Genomic DNA, 17227 nt, shown 5'->3' on the forward strand with positions numbered 1-17227 from the left:
GACACAGACCCCAATGCTTTCAGCATCTGGGCTGAGCTTTGGGCAAATGACGGACCCCCTTGCCCACAGCAGCGCGCAAGGAAAGGAAACAATCGCCCATCAGCTGAGGCTCCACGGGGGAGAGCTGCACCATGAAAGGGTCTGGCATGGGCCCTGTCCACAAGGACACGGGAGGGGGCAGGCACCGAGGCTTGGCGGGAAGGTCCCTGGGAATGTGCAGATCTCGGGGGCTCTGGAACTTACCTTCGCCCAGGGACAATTCTGAAGTGCTTTGTAGAACACGCCTTTGCTCCTTTCTTTGTTTCCTAAGGAAACCTGAGGCAGGGGGCAAATCACAGAAATGATTACTTGAAGCAGAGAGTCTAGGGCTACAGAAACTACCCTGTACTAATCCACCTGGGGGCTCGGCTGCAGTGGGCCAGCCCGTGGGGAAGGGCTGGTACCGCCACCATGGCATGTGTTCCATGACCCGCAGCACCAGGACAGGACAAGCACAGAACTGTAGAGGACACAGCTGGTGGAGGAGCAGAGGGCAGGGGTGTGGCGCTCGGGTGGATCCGGGATTCCGACGGTCCCTCCGGAGGCTTTACGTACTCAGCACCAGCGCGGTGAACCAAAGAGGCTCTCGTACATGCTGGCCTCTCAATATGTTCTAACTTCTGCTAGCGGTCAATGGGAAAGAAGAAATGGCAGCGGAGGGTAGAATGCAATCCGGTGACCACCGGCTTGGGTGCCACTGCTCCCTTTTCTGTTAGTAAGACTGACTCCATTGAGCCCACAGCACCAGCGGACGGCTTTATACACTCTAGTTTCTTTCCCAATTGTGCAGGTACATGATCTAAACACCCGAAGAATCTTGAAAGTGATGGCAATTTCGGGGCGCCTGGCTGGCTAAGTCGATGGCATGTGCATCTCTTGACCTTGGGGCTGTGAGTTTGAGCACCATGTTGGGAGTAGAGTTCACTTAAAAATTGTTTAAAAAAGAACGAGGGGTGGTGCCTGGGTGGCTCAGTTGGTTAAGTGTCTGACTTCAGCTCAGGTCATGATCTCCCACAGTTTGTGAATTCAAGTCCTACGTCAGGCTCTGCATGCTCAATACAGAGCCTGCTTGGGATTCTCTATCCCTCCCCAACTTGTGCTCCCTCACTCTCTCCAAATAAACGGATAAAATTAAAAAAAAAAAAATTAAAAAAAAAAAGAACAAACTGTAATTTTAGCCAAAACAACAAGGTTCAGTGGGAAAGCGCTGGTTACTGTGTAGGGAGAACAGCACATTTGGAAGCGCCCCCCAAACAGGTTTTAAACTAAGTCCAAACCTCAGTGGGAAAAGTTAACTGTTTCCCCAATTCCTTTCTTCTCCCATACTCGCCACGGCCAACAACAAACTGTAATTCTTTCCATCGTTCTCCCAAAGAAAATAAGGGAGTAAATCCGCACGTGCGCACACGCATCCGGAAAGGCACAAAGACACAACCAGCCAAAGCACCAGCCCTCCCTATGGAGTCGGCTCCCTTCGGCCTCTCCCTGCACATGCGGCCTGCACCCCAGCATTCTGGCCCTATTCTGATTTTTCTCCCGGGTTATCAGAGCCCTGGGAACCGTCCCGGATGCCTCAGGAGCTGTGAGAAGAAGTCCTGCTCTAACACGGCTCTAACTCCCCCTCAGTCCTGTGCTAACATTTCCAGAAGGAGAAATCCCCCAAGGGCCCCCATTCTTTTCTCCCAAGTCAACAAGAGTTTTTTTGTCCAAAATCCGAATCTGGCTCATGGAAGATCTTTGTAAAAAATACACCCAGTCCACCTCGCACCACCCATCTCTACCGACCAAGACGGGAGACGTTAGAACTGGCAAACACATGAGCCATCGCTTCTTACACTTCAAGGTCTTTCACTTGCTGACCAAGGGTCGCGTGGTAACGGCGCTGGAAATGTTAGGGAGCGTCTCCTCTCCTTCGGCTGAGTGGCTCCTGTGGCTCCACCCACGGGAGCGGAGATGCGCCTGGAACCCGTTCTGACCGCTGCCTTGGCTGCACCCCCGGGTAACAGGCCGCCACCACGACTGTGCCGTGAACACCACACCAGCACCTGGACTTCTGAAGATTTCCACGTCACACACGGGCGTCAAAATGCCGAATCTGAGCTCTGGGGTTTTTTAAATGTCACAAAAACATACAAACTTTTGCGGTAATTCATCTTGATGCTGACTTCCGCCCACAAGGAAGTGCCTATTTGTCCCCGGTGGGCCAGTAGGCGGCTGTCCCGGGATCACGCGTCCTCCCTGCCACTCGGGCCTTTCAGAGGTCGGGGGGAGAGGGGGGCACACCCACATGAATTCTGAAATCTGCGAAGACGGGGGGAGGCCCAGAGCTCTCCTAATCCGTAACTTACTTGCTCTTTACACCGGACTCTGTCCTATGTCAAGTGGAAAAGTCCACAAACTTTGTCTTAAGTTACCCAGTGGAAACAGAGATAAGGAAGATCACTCCTGGCTTCTGAAAGCTACGATGTTCGTTACAGATCACTTGGTTTAGTAGCCTTCAGCTCAAACACTGAAGTGGCCCAGAAGCCTAGGTTTCTAAACTGCCATGCAACGTGGCAGTAGACGTGTTGTGGCAAATGAGGCCCGTTCCGAGGCCAGGTCCCGAACCAAAGGCAAAGTTGACTCACAGACGCTTGAGGCCCAGGACCCACCCAGCAGCCCCCACATGCACAGCAGCAAAATTAAAGGGCACTGCACCATGTTCAGTCACCACGGTGCTTTTCAGTGAGACAAAGCTTCTCTGGAGAGGTCGTTGTAAAAGCGACATTCTAGGGTGAATCTTACCTTTAATGACAGAACAGAATCAGGATCTGGGAACTCTTATGAACAGATGGCAAAGAACTAAGGTCTCTTTCCAAAGCTCAGACCACTTCCAAGTTGCTGATCAACAAAGTCAACTCCAAGAGATCCACAACCCGAGACTTCTTCCCCAGTCCTGAGACACCGGACGTTAGTGACCGGGGTTCCCGTGAGGATTAAGCGAGGCCACGGAGGCGTGAGGGCAAAAGCAAGCCCCTGCCAGCCTTGCCAGGAGGTGGCGACCGGACGCCTCTACCTTCCCACTTGTGACGAAGCAAAGCTCGGCATAAAAACAAAAACTCTAGGGGCGCCTGGGTGGCTTAGTCGGTTAAGCGGCCAACTTCAGCTCAGGTCATGATCTCGAGGTCCGTGAGTTCGAGCCCCGCCTTGGGCTCTGTGCTGACAGCTCAGAGCCTGGAGCCTGTTTCAGATTCTGTGTCTCCCTCTCTCTGACCCTCCCCCGTTCATGCTCCATCTCTGTCTCAAAAATAAATAAACATTAAAAAAAAATTAAAAAAACAAACAAAAACTCTACATATTTTCTTACCAAAAAATTCAGGTACATCCTCCACAGTAAGGGGCACTGGCTGCCGTTGTCGCTCCGCAACGCATTTTCAAACAGGGCTCTGATGCGATGTGTCAAGCCGGTCTCGGGAATTGTGGCGTGGACCTCTCTACCATCTACCCTGCAAGACACAGGCTCACGTGACTCCGAGGCCACTTCTCGCACCCACGGCGCCACAGGAAGAAGAGGTACGTTAGTGACGGCAGACATCAGCATCGGCAGGACCAGAGTGTGTCAGGGATGGTGCTGTCCCAGGTTTGGGGGCGCTAGGGGTGCAGAGTACAGACATGATGTGGCCCCTCCGAGGCCAGAGGAAGGCAGCGTCCAGGGTTGTGTGTTTTCTACACCAGAGTCTGCCTAGACGTCACCCGCAAACTCCTTGCTCTCTGTTTTCTAAAGAAAGCCTACCCTCTGATCAGCGGAATGCAAATTCTACCTTATGAGGAGGAAAGTCTTTTCCATTTAAGGAAAATAGAGTGACTAAAATCCCAACGGAAGAAATAAAAAACGAAGTGAAACACTGTTCAGAGGCAACTCTGAGTAGCCAGCTTCTACGAGGTCAGGGTGAAGCGACAGCAAAGATCTGGAAGGAACAATAATGCCTAAGCTAAGGTGTCCCCAAGACCACCGCCCGACCTTCAGACACAAACACTGTATCAAGAGGTAACACTTAAGCCTGATACTATTACCATCTGGAACAACAACAGAGACTGGTAATTCTTTCCGGCTCCCTCTGGGCTCAGCACTCACCTCAGCGGCCCCTCCGAGCAGCCCTAAGAGGCAGGCTCTCAACTGTTCCCACGTTACAAAAGGGGAGCCCGTTAGAGGTGACTGGACTTGCCCAAGGCCACACGGCTGGTAAGTGGAGGAATTGGGATCTGAATCCAGAGTCCTACTCCAGCCCCGGGCTCTTGGTCCATGTGCTCTTAGCACAGCTCCTCGGACAGCTGAAAGCCTGACCGTCACCGCCCACACGCCATAAGCAAGGTTCAGGATCCCAAAAAGCACGGCCTAGGGAGGCAGCCACGAAGGCCCCTAATGAAAGCTGTGGCCACTTGCAAGGCTCTTATTCCTCTTTCCACAGGTCATCCGCCATCACCCGGGACATCCACGGCGGGCCATCCAGCACCGGCCCATACTCACTTCCGGATCCCTGGGGCCCAGCAGGGCAGTGGGGACCCGGCAGGCGTGCCCCAAAGGTCTGTGGACACACGAACAAGATGTCTGTACTCACCTCTGAACACTCTCCACCAGTCTCTTCCTCATTTTCTCGGCCTCGATCGCAAACAACCAAGGCTCCAAGAGTTTGGTAGACCTGGTGACCGCGTCGAAAAATCTTCTGGTCTCACTGGCTGCGTGGGACCTGCTCTGAATCTGCACGTATGCCCGCCAAAGCACCTGGTTGCCTGGGTACAACCTTAACGCCTCGGAGAGAGCCTGTCGCAGAGGAGCCAGGGGGTAAAGGCTGACTTTCGTGTGGAACCTGAGCAGGCTCGTGTGCATCAGCGTCACGGCCTCCAGCGCGCCGTGGGGGCCCTGGGCGCGGGCACCGTCCTCCGGGCCGGAGCCCCCTGGGGGCACAGAGCCCTTCAGTTTTGCGAGCACCTGCTCGTACACCCGCACGGCCGCATCGATCCCTACGGTCAAGTACTGAAAGAGCATGAAGCATTTCACCAGGCTAGTCAGGCGGTCGAAGGAGTCGCTGGGAGCCGGAGCGGACACACAGCTGTCGCCCAAACAGTCCTGCAGCGCGTGTTCGTACGCCTTCCGAGCTTTCAAGATGTGAACGGCCAGCGCCTGCCCGGAGTAGGGCCCGCAGGGCCCCTGCTCCGTCAGCCTGGTCAGTACGTGAACGGCTCGCGCCGTGGCGGCCCCTCTCGGGTCCGGCAACAGCTCCGCCTCCAGCCCGGCGTAGAGGAGGCCGAGCTCACACAGCTCACGGTCCCTCAGGTCTCTGCCCCCCGCCATGCTGAGCGCCATATCGAACACCTTCCTGGCGTCCTCGGTGTTGCCAAGCAGCCACTCCAGATGTGCGTACTGCTTCCAGAGGCAAAAACTGTTGCGGTTTTCTGGCTCCTTCAGGAGATTTTTGGCTAGTTTCTTGCAGTTCTTTCCCTGTGACTTTAGCCTCTTCTTGTTTTTAGTGTGCAGACACCAAATGACCTAGAAGTAAAAAGAAAAGGACTCCCGAGTGCCCTGGGATTTTACGGCAACTCCTCTGTACCGTCAATGTTAGAAAGCCACACAGGTGTCGACACTTCCCACCTTTCTCACGTGTTTGGTAAACCCTGAGGCTCTCTGAGCTGGGAAACAATTCAGGATTGTACCGAGGCCACAGGCGCCCCCACACGACTGCATCCAAACCTCTATAAACAAGGCTCGTACACCCCGAGTAGTCTCCTCCCGTGAGAGGTGGCCACCACATCTTATCAGACAGATACAACCTGGTGTGTGGATCGGTAGCTCAGATCCTGTCAGAACTGTGTCAGAACTGTGGGTGTTAAGATTCACTACTGACTGGTGACCGGCAGAGGGCAGAAGAGCTCACCCTAGACAAATTTCTAGCAAACGGATATGAGGAGCAGGGTCAAGTAGCTTATTTTATCTATTTTAATAAACCCCGAAATCCTCTAACCCCCGTTTACGCTTAGGCCTGGCTGTTCACACTAACTGCTCCTATAATCCCAGACATCTGGCAGCAGAAGTGCGAACACAAACGGTCCCAGTCACTGGCAAGCTGCACCCCTCTTCCTCCTGCCCCCCCGCCCCCGCGGCCCCTCAGCAGGGGCAGCCACACACCAGGAGCCTCTGGGGTCCCCGAACAAGGAGGTGGTGTGGCCCAGTGCTCCGAGGAACACCAAGAGCCCCGTGATCATGTACAAAGCCCCCACGTGGGGTGGAGGAGGCCAGAGTTACCTTCTCGATCTCGTACCGTAACCAAGAGAAGCAGAGCTGAGACCTCTTCCGGCCTGAAAACAAAGGCATCACAAGGTGAAAGATGTTGCGGATGAACTCCTCGCCCTCTCGATTGTGACCCCGGGTCCAGCGCCGGTGGCCCAGTGGGTCTGAGCAGCCAACACAGCTGACACCAGAAGAGGAAAGGTTGAGAAAAGTCAGTGGCATTTCGTCACAAAGCCCGTCATCGAAGATGCTGTTCTCATCCATGGCCAGGTAGAGGCAGGAGGCTGGAGGGCTGAGGCCAGAAGGCACGCCCAGGAACTGCAGAAAGGCCGCAACCAGCTGAAACTGAAGATCCTGGCTGGAAAGACGGATCATAGACTGGGCAATGTCATCAAACAGCACCTGCAAGAGAGACAAGATGAAGGGGCCTGCTCGGGAGCTCGGTTTGTCTACTGTGACAAACAGGGCTTCATGACTTTCCCCACAGCTCTTTTTACGTGGATGTGCTAATGACTCGATATCATTCAAATTAAATTTTAAACGGACAAGAGCTAGGTTTCCTGAAAGATACAAAAAAGTCAGAGGCCTCACAGGGCTCCAGAGAGCTGGAGGGAACTGTTGGCAGGCTTACACCAAAACCTTCCAAAGGAGCCTAATGGATTCACAGAAAATCTAGAATCATACTCACTTCTGAAAGCACACATATCTGCTTTTGTGGTTACTCTAAGTTAACGATAGTTAACACTGTTTATTAAGATAGAAAATAATTTTATTATTTGGTGATTTCCTTGTACAAAATTGTTTTCGGAAATGAAAAATATGCCCAAAAGGAGATAAAAAGTAGCAAGGCAGGAAGGAAAGGCAGCAGCCATGGACCACGAGGTAAGAGCAATTGGAAGAGAGAACGCTAACTGCAAATGTCCACAGATGATTTCATGCAGTAACTTGAAAAGGTAAGGCCACGGAGACCAGCCTTTGTGTGAGGGCGCTGCTGACCTGCTTGGTCCCTGTGGTTCTCAGCAAAGAGGAAACCAAAGCACGAGCATAATAAAACTGGACGCCCTGGGGTTCTACTTGTCAGAACCGTCAGTTAATCAGAAAGCTGTTCTACTCCAGGCTCTGATTGGAGGAAAAGCTAAGGGACAAGGAACGGCTCACAGCAGCAGTTTGGTCCAGAGACGAACTTCCAGAAAATGGCTGGAATTCTGAGCCTTGAGAATGAACTTCTGGAAGGGTGACCCTGAGCACCATAAAACCCAAACACCAAGACCCTACTCCTCCCGACACAATCAGCTTCAGCCGGAAAAGGGACTCGCCTGGTGATGGGCCATTCACCAAACATCCGAGAGTGGAGTGGAGGTTTCCCTGAAGTCAGCCCCTCCTTCCTGCGCAGAGCTCCCCACTTTCCTGATCCTAACTGCAGTCCGGCCACCCCATTCGCCACACCCCAAACATTCCAGGCACCCATGCTGACTCCTCTGCCTGGAGCAGATGTGGCTTCAAATATTCACTCACCATCCAGGAACATTAGCTGAGCACTCACCCCAAGAAAAGCACCGTCCACGCATTGTGACCCGGCAGCAGGCAAAAATCCCCACCCTCAAGGCAGGTAGGTTGTGAGGGTCACAGACCACAAACCAGGCCGAAGCCAACAAGCCTCGCCACTGCAAACACCCCCCCGGTCTGTACCTAGAACATGCTGTGAGCCACGCAGTATAGTTGGTGTCTTACGAAACTAGGTCAGTTTCAGGTCTCAAAATAGAATCTCTTCCTTTAATGTAAATCGTCAGAGCTGCTGGTCACTAGACGCAGCGCAGCACAGACCAAGGCATTCGATGATAGTAAGTGAGATAATGTGAGACGTTAAGTCAAGGACTCGGTAAGTCAAGATGTAAGCCAGGACTCGGTAAATGCTACTTCCCTCCCCAGTAAGACAAGCGGTACACTGATTGTCCCGACACGGCCTCTCCATCCAGGTCCTCTTGTCTTCTGGAATCAAACCTATCTGCTGTACCTCTGAGGATCCCAGAGTGCTGCGGGGAAAGTGGACACGGTTAAAGAATCTAGGACGGCGATACCATGTTTTAAAACCCTGAGTCCTCAGGCTTCTGTGTGAAAAAGTAACTGAATAACCTGGAAGACAATCTCCGGGGAAGCCTGCCCTCCTTACCTGGGGACAGGAACTACCTGGTCAAGTTCCTCCAAGCTCCCACGTCACCAGTGGCCCAGGAGGTTCCCACAGACAGAAACAGGAGCAAAAGCTAACATCTCCCAAGCCAGGCGAGTGCTCAGACAGTGAGCTCAGCAAGCTTCTTTCAGGTGACCAGACCCCAGGGGAACGGGGAGAAGGGAGAGACCCCAAGGCCGGCCTCCCTCCTGGGCCGGGGGACCTGCCTGTCTCTCTGGATCCTCACAGTCTTCCTCGGTTTGCTTCTTGGTCTTATCAGGGCGCCACGGCCGCCAGTGCCTCTGGTCTCGGGACCGCTCGGTGGCAAGCCAGATCTGCCACCTGGGCAGACTCTTCTCTCTTATTTCCTGGTCCTCATCTTCTGGCTCATCATCATCATCATCTAGACAAGAACGGGACTTTTAGCCCCCCTCACCAGCCACGGACACCCAACCGCTCTGCTACGCCAGCTGCTGTGGGGGGCCCTGGAATGCCATGATGAGTAAGACCCAGGCCCAGCCTTCTGGGACACTCAGGGACTCAGAGGCACCGAGGGACTCTGCTATCATCCATCAAATCCCCAAAACTCCCTGGAAGATTAGCCAATGAAATCAGATGATTTTTAATGCTATCATAGCAATTAAAATGGGAATACGCACATTATAGAACAGCACTGCCCAAGAGGACTTTCTGTGATAATGACATAATATGTACCCATGTGTCTAATATGGTAGCAACCAGCCACGTGACTTACTGGGCCCCTGAAATGTAGCTGATACCAGAACTAAATTTTTTATTTCATTTTAATTAAAATGGCCACATGTGGGGGCCCCTGGGTGGCTCAGTCGGTTATGTGTCTGGAACCGTCTGGCTCTTGGTTTCGGTTCAGGTCATGATCTCACGGTTCATGGGTTTGAGCCCCACATCGGGCTCTGCCGCTGACAGCGTGGAACCTGCCTGGGATTCTCCCTCTCCCCACTCTCTCTCTCTCTGCCCCTTCCCTGCTCGCTCGCTCTCTCTCAGAATAAATAAAATGGTCACATGTGGCTAGTGCCTACATATTTGGACAACACAGTTCTAGAACGCTAAATGATATTTAATGACAGCCCTGGTTCAGCCTTTCTAAAGCCACCAGAATTTTCAGCCAGTGGCCTTATGACTACAACCGGTGTCCACTTCTCAAAAAAAGGTAATTCAAGATTATCCTGTACTTTCATTTTGTTTCCTAATCCTGAACATGCAGAATGGAAGAGAAAAGTTCAGTATTTAAAAATAAACAAACAGGATATATACATTGGTACAGCCACGCAGAAAACAGTTGGCAGTTTCTTATAAAACTAGACACGCACTTATTCAAAGACCTGGCAACTAGTCTTTGGTGCTGATCCCAGAAAAATGAAAATCTATGTACACACTAACACCTGCACACTAACACCCACGGCAGCTTTATCCACAGTGGCCAAGCCCTGCAAACACTCCAAATGTCCCGCAGTAGTAGGTGAAACGAGCTGATTCGTCTACACCTACTATTCACAGTAAATGTGAATACACTATGGACGCGTGCAACAATTCAGATGGATCTCAGGGGAATGATGCTAGGTGAAAAAAAAAGTCAATCTTAAGAAGTCACACAGAACACAAATGTTGGTGAGGATGTGAAGAAACTGGAACCCTTGTGCACAGGTTGGGGAGAACAGCAGATGGTACAGTGCTCTGGAGAACAACAGCGGTGCCTCGGAGAAGTTTTTAGAACTACCACATGATCCAGCATTGCCACTTCTGGGCACACGTGCAGAAGAACTCTAAGCAGGTTCTCAGAGACACGTGTACTCCATGTTCACAGCTGCAAAAGGCGAAGCAACCCAAGTGTCCGTGGACAGGTGAACGGATAAATAAAATGCGGATGCCATTCAGACTTAAAAAGGGGGTACTGAGGGCCGCCTGGGTGGCTCAGTCGGTTGAGCGTCTGACTTCAGCTCCGGTCATGATCTCACGGTTTGTGAGTTTGAGCCCCTCACTGGGCCTGTGCTGACAGCTCTGAGCCTAGAGCCCATTTCGGATTCTGTGTCTCCCTCTCTCTCTGCCCCTCCCCTGCTCATGTCCTGTCTCTCTCTCTCAAAAACAAACAGTAAAAAAAAATTTTTTTAATTAAAAAAAAAAAAAAAGGAGGTACTAACACATGCTACACGTTGGACAGACCTGGAAAACATTATGCTAAGTGGAATAAGCCAGTCACAACACAACAAGTACTGTCTGATCCCACTTATCTGAGGTTCCTAAGATAGTCAAATTCAGAGACAGGAAGTAGCATGGTGGCCGTGGGGGCAGGGGTGGGGTAGGGTGGGGAGAGGAATGGGGAGTTACTGCCTAATGGGTACAGAGTGCCAGCTGGGCAAGATGAGGAGGTTGAGGAGATGGACAGAGGTGAAGACAGTTGCACAAGAGTGTGCATGTAGTTAATGACACTGAGCCGTATATTTAAAAATGTTTTTTAAGTGGTAAACTTTGTATATATTTTACAACAGTAAATTGTTTTAAAAAGTCACACACCCTATGATTCCACATATCTAACGTGTAAAATAACGTGACAACATAATAACAGAGGTGGAGGGCAGATCAGTGGTCCTCCGAGGTGGGCGTGGGGGCAGACATGGCTACCAGGCACAGCATCAGGGAGCCCGGTGGTGACGAATCGTTCTCCGACAGCGGGGGTGGTTACAGGAAGCCATGCCTGCGATTAGGCTGCACAGCACCAAACACGCAAGCAAATGAGAGCTCGTCAAGCCATGAGATGCGCGGGTGCGCACGCACACTCACACACGCACGCGCGCGCGCACACAGGAGACCGCCCCAGGGTCACTTCCAGGCTGTGCGACTGCACAGTCGCTGGTGGGCCCTGGGGCGGGGGGAGGGGGCACAAAACCTCCCTGTGTATTTTCCAACTTCCTGTGAATCTCTATTTCAAAATAAATGAGTAACAAGAACTCCAGAGAATTTAAAGGCATGACGTGTACATTAGCATTTTAAAGTTTATTTATTTATTCTGAGAGAAAGAGTGCGAGTGGAGGATGGAGAGAGAGAGAGAGAGAGAGAGAGAGAGAGAGAATCCCAAACAGGCTCTACACTATCAGCACAGAGCCCAATGTGCGGCTTGAACTCACAAACCGTGAGATCATGACCTGAGCCCAAGTCAGATGTTCAACCAACTAAGCCACCCAGGCGCCCCTCTACATTTGCATTTTAAACTCAATATTCTATCTATGGCTCAGTCGGTTGAGCGTCCGACTTTGGCTCAGGTCATGATCTCACAGTTTGTGGGTTCGAGCCCCGCATTGGGCTCTGTGCTGACGGCTCGGAGCCTGGAGCCTGCTTGGGATTCTGTGTCTCCCTCTCTCTCTGTCCCTCCCCCACTCATGCTGTCTCTCAGAAATAAAAATGTTAAAAAAAAATTTTTTTTAATAAATAAATAAAATAAACTCAATATTCTATCTAAACACTCTTCTGAGTTATCAAAGAAAGGTAAAATTTAACTATCACCTTCTTCTAAAGACTTACATTTAAGGTAATCCTTTAACCACACTGAAAACTTCTCACCATTAAGAGAAATCACCTGTGAGTCACACATCAGACTTAGATACCTGAACTTATTACATTAGAAATTCAAAAGATTACATGGTTTTGGAAAGACGTATATAAATACGTAACAACACAGACTAACAGAAAGTGAGGGTGAGAGAGAAGAAATGAGCTGTGATGTATGAAGAAAAAACACCTCAGAATCAATGAGAAATACCAACTACACTCTAAATGCTGACCTTGTCAAGATGGACAAGAAAACTTAAAAATAAAGCAAAAACAGGGGCGCCTGGGTGGCACAGTCGGTTAAGCGTCCGACTTCAGCCAGGTCACGATCTCGCGGTCCGTGAGTTCGAGCCCCGTGTCAGGCTCTGGGCTGATGGCTCGGAGCCTGGAGCCTGTTTCCGATTCTGTGTCTCCCTCTCTCTCTGCCCCTCCCCCGTTCATGCTCTGTCTCTCTCTGTCCCAAAAAAATAAATAAAAAACGTTGAAAAAAAAATTAAAAAAAAAAAAAAAAAAAAGCAAAAACAAAGAATAGTTATCATTTCATTTTTCTGGAAACAAGAAACGGTCAGCCTTTCTTCTGATCCTGTTGGTTTTCTGGAAGGGTCCCACTAAATTCATTTAACTCAATAGAAGATTCTCCGTAACAGAAACGCCAACTTCTGTCCGTAACTTGACATTAAAAATCAAGGTTTTACCACTTGCATTATCGTTCTGGGAAAACAAACTCCACATCTGATTATGAGTAACTGTTGGGCCTTTGAGCACTTTTCAGAGAAGTAATGTTAACTTGGTCCCTGGACACTGCTGTGAGAATTCTACTTTCTTCTCACAGAACATGGTAAACCTTAGAACATAAATTCCATGCACTTTAAGAGTCTTGCCCATTAAAACAAAAACAAAAAAGCAGCCGAAACACAGAGAGGCATGCTGAGCTGGTAACTCAAAGAGAAGTTACCACTAGAAAGACTTCCATTTTCTGGTCCTTCATGGGTCTTGCAGACTCACTGGCTTAAGAGGGTAACACCTACAAACATTTTGCCCTGCAGGTTATTTTTCTTCATATAGGAACCCCTGGCGAGCCTGAAGAAGGTTTCCAGTTCTCTTTGGGAGAGAACACTCCGGGAGAGTCAAAGTAGCTGAGCCAATCGAGCGTGACCTTCCCTGATGGCGCTGCCCCCAGCAAAGCTGCTCCAGGCACCTGAAGGGCCAGACAGGCCGCCTGGCCTGGAGCGCTGCACAGCCACACTGACCGAGGCTAATCCAGAGTTTTCGTTCCTCAGGTGAAGACGCCGCGGCCAGAAGGGTGACGTGTGTGAGGAGGGGCCCCCTTGCACTTTCAACAAAACCAGGGTGTGAAATCCCAAGGAGCTGAGAGCTGCACTGGCCAGTACGACAGCCGTGCACATGCGGCTACGGGGCCCTTGGAAGTGGCAAGTCTGAACTGAAATGTGCTAGAAAGTGTAAGATACACACCAGACTTCAAAGAGCTTGTATGAAAAAAAAAATGCAAACTATCTCAATGTTTAAATTATTAGTTACATGTTGAAATATTAAGGTTTTGACACACTGGGTTAAAAAAGATATATTCCCATTAATTTCACCATTTTACCTTTTTATTATTATTTTTAGTTTTTTATGTTTATTTATTTATTTTTTTGAGAGAGGGGGAGGGAGACAGAAATCCCAAGCAGGCTTTGCACTGTCAGCATGGAGTCCGATGAGGGGCTCAAACCCACGAAACCATGAGTCCATGACCTGAGCCGAAAGCAAAAGTTGGACGCTTAACCGACTGAGCCACCCAGGCGCCCCACCATTTTACCTTTTCAATGTGGCTCCTAGAAAATGTAAAGTTATTCTTGAATTATGCTTCTATTGGACAGTGGTGTCTTAGGGTGTAAATCTGGAACGTGCTTTGGGGTCACTTAGAATGAGTTACACAAATGCTAGTTAATATTTCATAGTATTCCTAAACAGGCAAGTGTTTGTCAAAGGATTTGTTAGTCTGTCCACTGCCAAGGAAAGAGAAAGACTGACTTAAGTACACACTAAATGGGGCAGGGAGAGGGGGGATTAGTAACAAGATTACTTCTTCAGGAGCAACCTTATAAAAGGACAAATGAAAATTACTGCCCTTGGAAAGAAACTCGAACCCTCCAAAGGCCTGGGGGGTTGAGTGAAAGACCCTAAGGGTGAGGGACAGTCTATTCTCCAAATGCAACCACTTGACGTATTTTTGACATTCAATGTTCTTCAGGACTAATAAACAGCTTACACATATAAAGAAATAATCATGAAGATACAAAAACACATTCCAGAAGAAAAAGGTGGAGACATATGCATCCTGAGAGGCGCCTTACCTGGACTGATGACCACCCAGCCGCCCCGCTCCTGCTGGTGCATCCACGCTCTCCAGCCTCGGGCGCCCTTCTCGCCAACCCGGGGCTCCCCACTGTCCCAGAAGGGCTCAAAGAATTCCACCTGTTCAGGTTGAAAACATGGAGGTTAGCCTAAGTTGTACAAAACTGCTGAGTCACTGAGCAGAGTGCGTTCTGACTGGCGTAAGAGGGGCTTATGGCAGAAATCTTGCTCGCCATCAGTCGTCCTAGTAGATATGGGATACATCCCCAAAATAGAAAAAAATAATTACGTAGTGTGGTGGGCAGCCTCCAAAATAGCCCCCCAGGACCCTGACCCCTGCCCTGTGGCATTCACACCCCTGAGCATGGGCTGGACCCAGTGACTTACAACGAACACAATAACGGCAAAAAGTGACGAGCTACCACTTCTGAGAACCAGTGGCAAAAAGACCAGCCGTGGTCACGGAGAAAGGCCTCCAGCGGAGTGGGAGAGGAACGGTTTCCCAGCTCTGACCCTGCTGTAGAACAGTCTAACTGGGGACAGTGACCCTGCCAGTTCCCTTAAAGCCACTGGGCCCCTGAATACCTGAAATCATGTTGCTTCCCAGACCTTCTGTGGGGAAGGGGATTGATTCAGTTTCAACAGGACAGCCTGGGAGCTCCTGATGGCATGACCTCTCAACTCTGTGTTCCTAACTGGCACAGTGCCCAATACATAGTAGGGACTCAATAAACGCTTGTCGGCAGAGAATGGCACGTGGCAGGTATCTGGTGAAGAAAATGGCCTGCGTGTTAAAGCCAGGCCCTGGGATCACACCTCAGCTCTCATGCGTTTGGGGCATTAGGTCTGCTGTGTGTGGACCCCAGTTCAGTGCAGTAATTCCCCGTGGAAGAGAAGTGATCACAGCCACGAACAGGAGAGCAATCGTCTCATCAGCTGACAATAAGGACTTTAAAAGTGAACCAACGACTTGCTCAATGGAAGCTTTTATAAGAAACATTTTGAAGAGGACAAGGTGGTCCACACAGCCCAGGAGCCGCAGGACCGTCCAGCCTGAGCCTGGAGGAGCACCACACACACCGGGACGAGGGCTGGGTCCCCACACCAAGGGCCCATCAGCCGCGTCAGGAAGGGGAGCTGGGAAGACCACCCCCCTCTCCACGGGTCTTGTTCTTACAGGAGGGATCAAAGAAAGTCACTCAAGAAAAAGAAGTGTATCTTTTTTTTTTTTTTAAGTGTGACGGTTATAACCAATTTATTCATCCCATTGAAACAGACCAGACTCTGCTTCTTTGATGTTATGCCGTGTATGGTAACGATGTCTCTCAGTTATAAAGATATGGTACGTCATCAAAGAAAAACCCTTATTTCAAAGTGCTTGAGTGCTCTGCAAGTGCTTTGAGACTACATGTGCTACTAATATTTAAAATCTCCAGAGTGTGCAACAGTGGACACTCTGGGCGAGTGGCTCTTGACGCTTCACAGTCCCGGGCAGGGCCCTCCCCACAAGTCGCTGCCCTCATCACAGACAGCGAGTGTCAGCAAAGGGCAGCGATGAGGGCCATTCCAATCCTGCCCCCACAAGCATACACCCTGTGCCCCGCAGTCAGCTAAGACTCACGTCTACGGCACGCCATATTCCTAAAATAGCAAAGCATGTCTTAAAATAATGTTGTTATCTGGCTTATCATACTGCTAATCAGTTATACTAATATTAAGCAATATTCTTTAACCCAATTTTGCCTAGGAAAAAACAGATCAAAATAATGATGATAAAAATAGTCTTCAAATGCAATTCACAGACATTCCACAAGATGGAGACCTCAGCCTCTCAAGACCTCTGTTTAAGTTCACCATAAATTCAGCTATCCTACCCATCTTCCCACCAGAGCCCCTTCGCATAGCAGGAAACTGAGATTTCTTCCAAGGAAAAAGGGAAAGGAAGGCTTTCTTATACGGCTCTGTGGTAGGATGTTTTTACTGCTTCAACATCACAAATATGGGCAACGTTCATGTGTCACCTAAATGATAACAGGTCCCCCATTAGGACGTGTGTTGATAAACCACCACCAAGTAACAGCGTTTGCAATTCCCACGAAGATCTTAGGTGGTGGAAATGTTAACTGGGGAAATGACGTAAGACCAAATTTCAAATGCACGAAGGTAGGACAGAGTAAAATGTGACTTCAGAGGCGTTAACAATTGTTTCTCTGCCTGGTGAGGACAATGAGCACTGAAACAAAGCTCCTAAGAAAAAAGGGGGGACATGGTGAGTCTTTATATGGGGGGGGGGGAATCCTTCATCTCTCCATGTTTCACCACCTTCATTATGGAATTTTCTTTGGATCACCACAACACTCTGAGAAGTAATTCTCAGCAAGACTGATACAAAGGAGGACAGGATATTTGAAAAATACCAGCACCATCTCTCAGGATCCACACTTGCCCCCAGAAGAGAGAAGAACGGGAGAGGGAGGAGAGAGGGAGGTGGGTCACGCAACCAGAACCCCCACCTGTCCTTTGGTGGGCAGGTCTTTCACACTGTCGGGTTTGAAGAAGGTGAAGTCGACCATGGCCTGGAACAGAGAGACTGCCTTCTCAGAGTGACCAGCCTGCCGCAGGAAGTGGCATTGCTGAAGAAAGAGACCTGAAAACGGGAGAGAAGGGAGACTCCTGGTTAACAGCATCAAAGGGAAAGAACACAGCTTCTAAAGCATGCATTCTGGGGCTCCTGGGAAGCTCAGTCGGTTGTCTCCGCCTCTTGATTTTGGCTCAGGTCATGATCCCAGGGTCATGGGGTCGGGCCCCACATCGGG

The 17227-nt window shown here is 50.1% G+C and overlaps 1 protein-coding gene across 3 annotated transcripts in view; it reads right to left on the reverse strand.

Annotated features, from left to right (window-relative positions):
- Positions 1-17227, reverse strand: part of NRDE2 (NRDE-2, necessary for RNA interference, domain containing) — a 50224-nt gene that overhangs the window by 2717 nt on the left and 30280 nt on the right. For 2 of the 3 annotated variants that reach the window (XR_009264712.1, XM_058739997.1), the window contains exons 7-13: positions 16925-17058; positions 14411-14531; positions 8699-8874; positions 6320-6706; positions 4638-5566; positions 3386-3524; positions 244-315 (exon numbers count right to left, since the gene is read on the reverse strand). Coding sequence is in view for 2 of the 3 variants with exons in the window: in XM_058739997.1 (XP_058595980.1) it covers positions 244-315; positions 3386-3524; positions 4638-5566; positions 6320-6706; positions 8699-8874; positions 14411-14531; positions 16925-17058 (1958 nt within the window). In the remaining variant the exon portion in view is untranslated. Of the gene's footprint in view, positions 1-243; positions 316-3385; positions 3525-4637; positions 5567-6319; positions 6707-8698; positions 8875-14410; positions 14532-16924; positions 17059-17227 lie in introns of those variants that run through there. The other variant, XM_058739998.1, reaches the window with a different exon arrangement.

This window comes from Neofelis nebulosa, chromosome 7 (assembly GCF_028018385.1).
Source record: "Neofelis nebulosa isolate mNeoNeb1 chromosome 7, mNeoNeb1.pri, whole genome shotgun sequence".
In the NCBI taxonomy this organism is placed as follows: domain Eukaryota; kingdom Metazoa; phylum Chordata; class Mammalia; order Carnivora; family Felidae; genus Neofelis; species Neofelis nebulosa.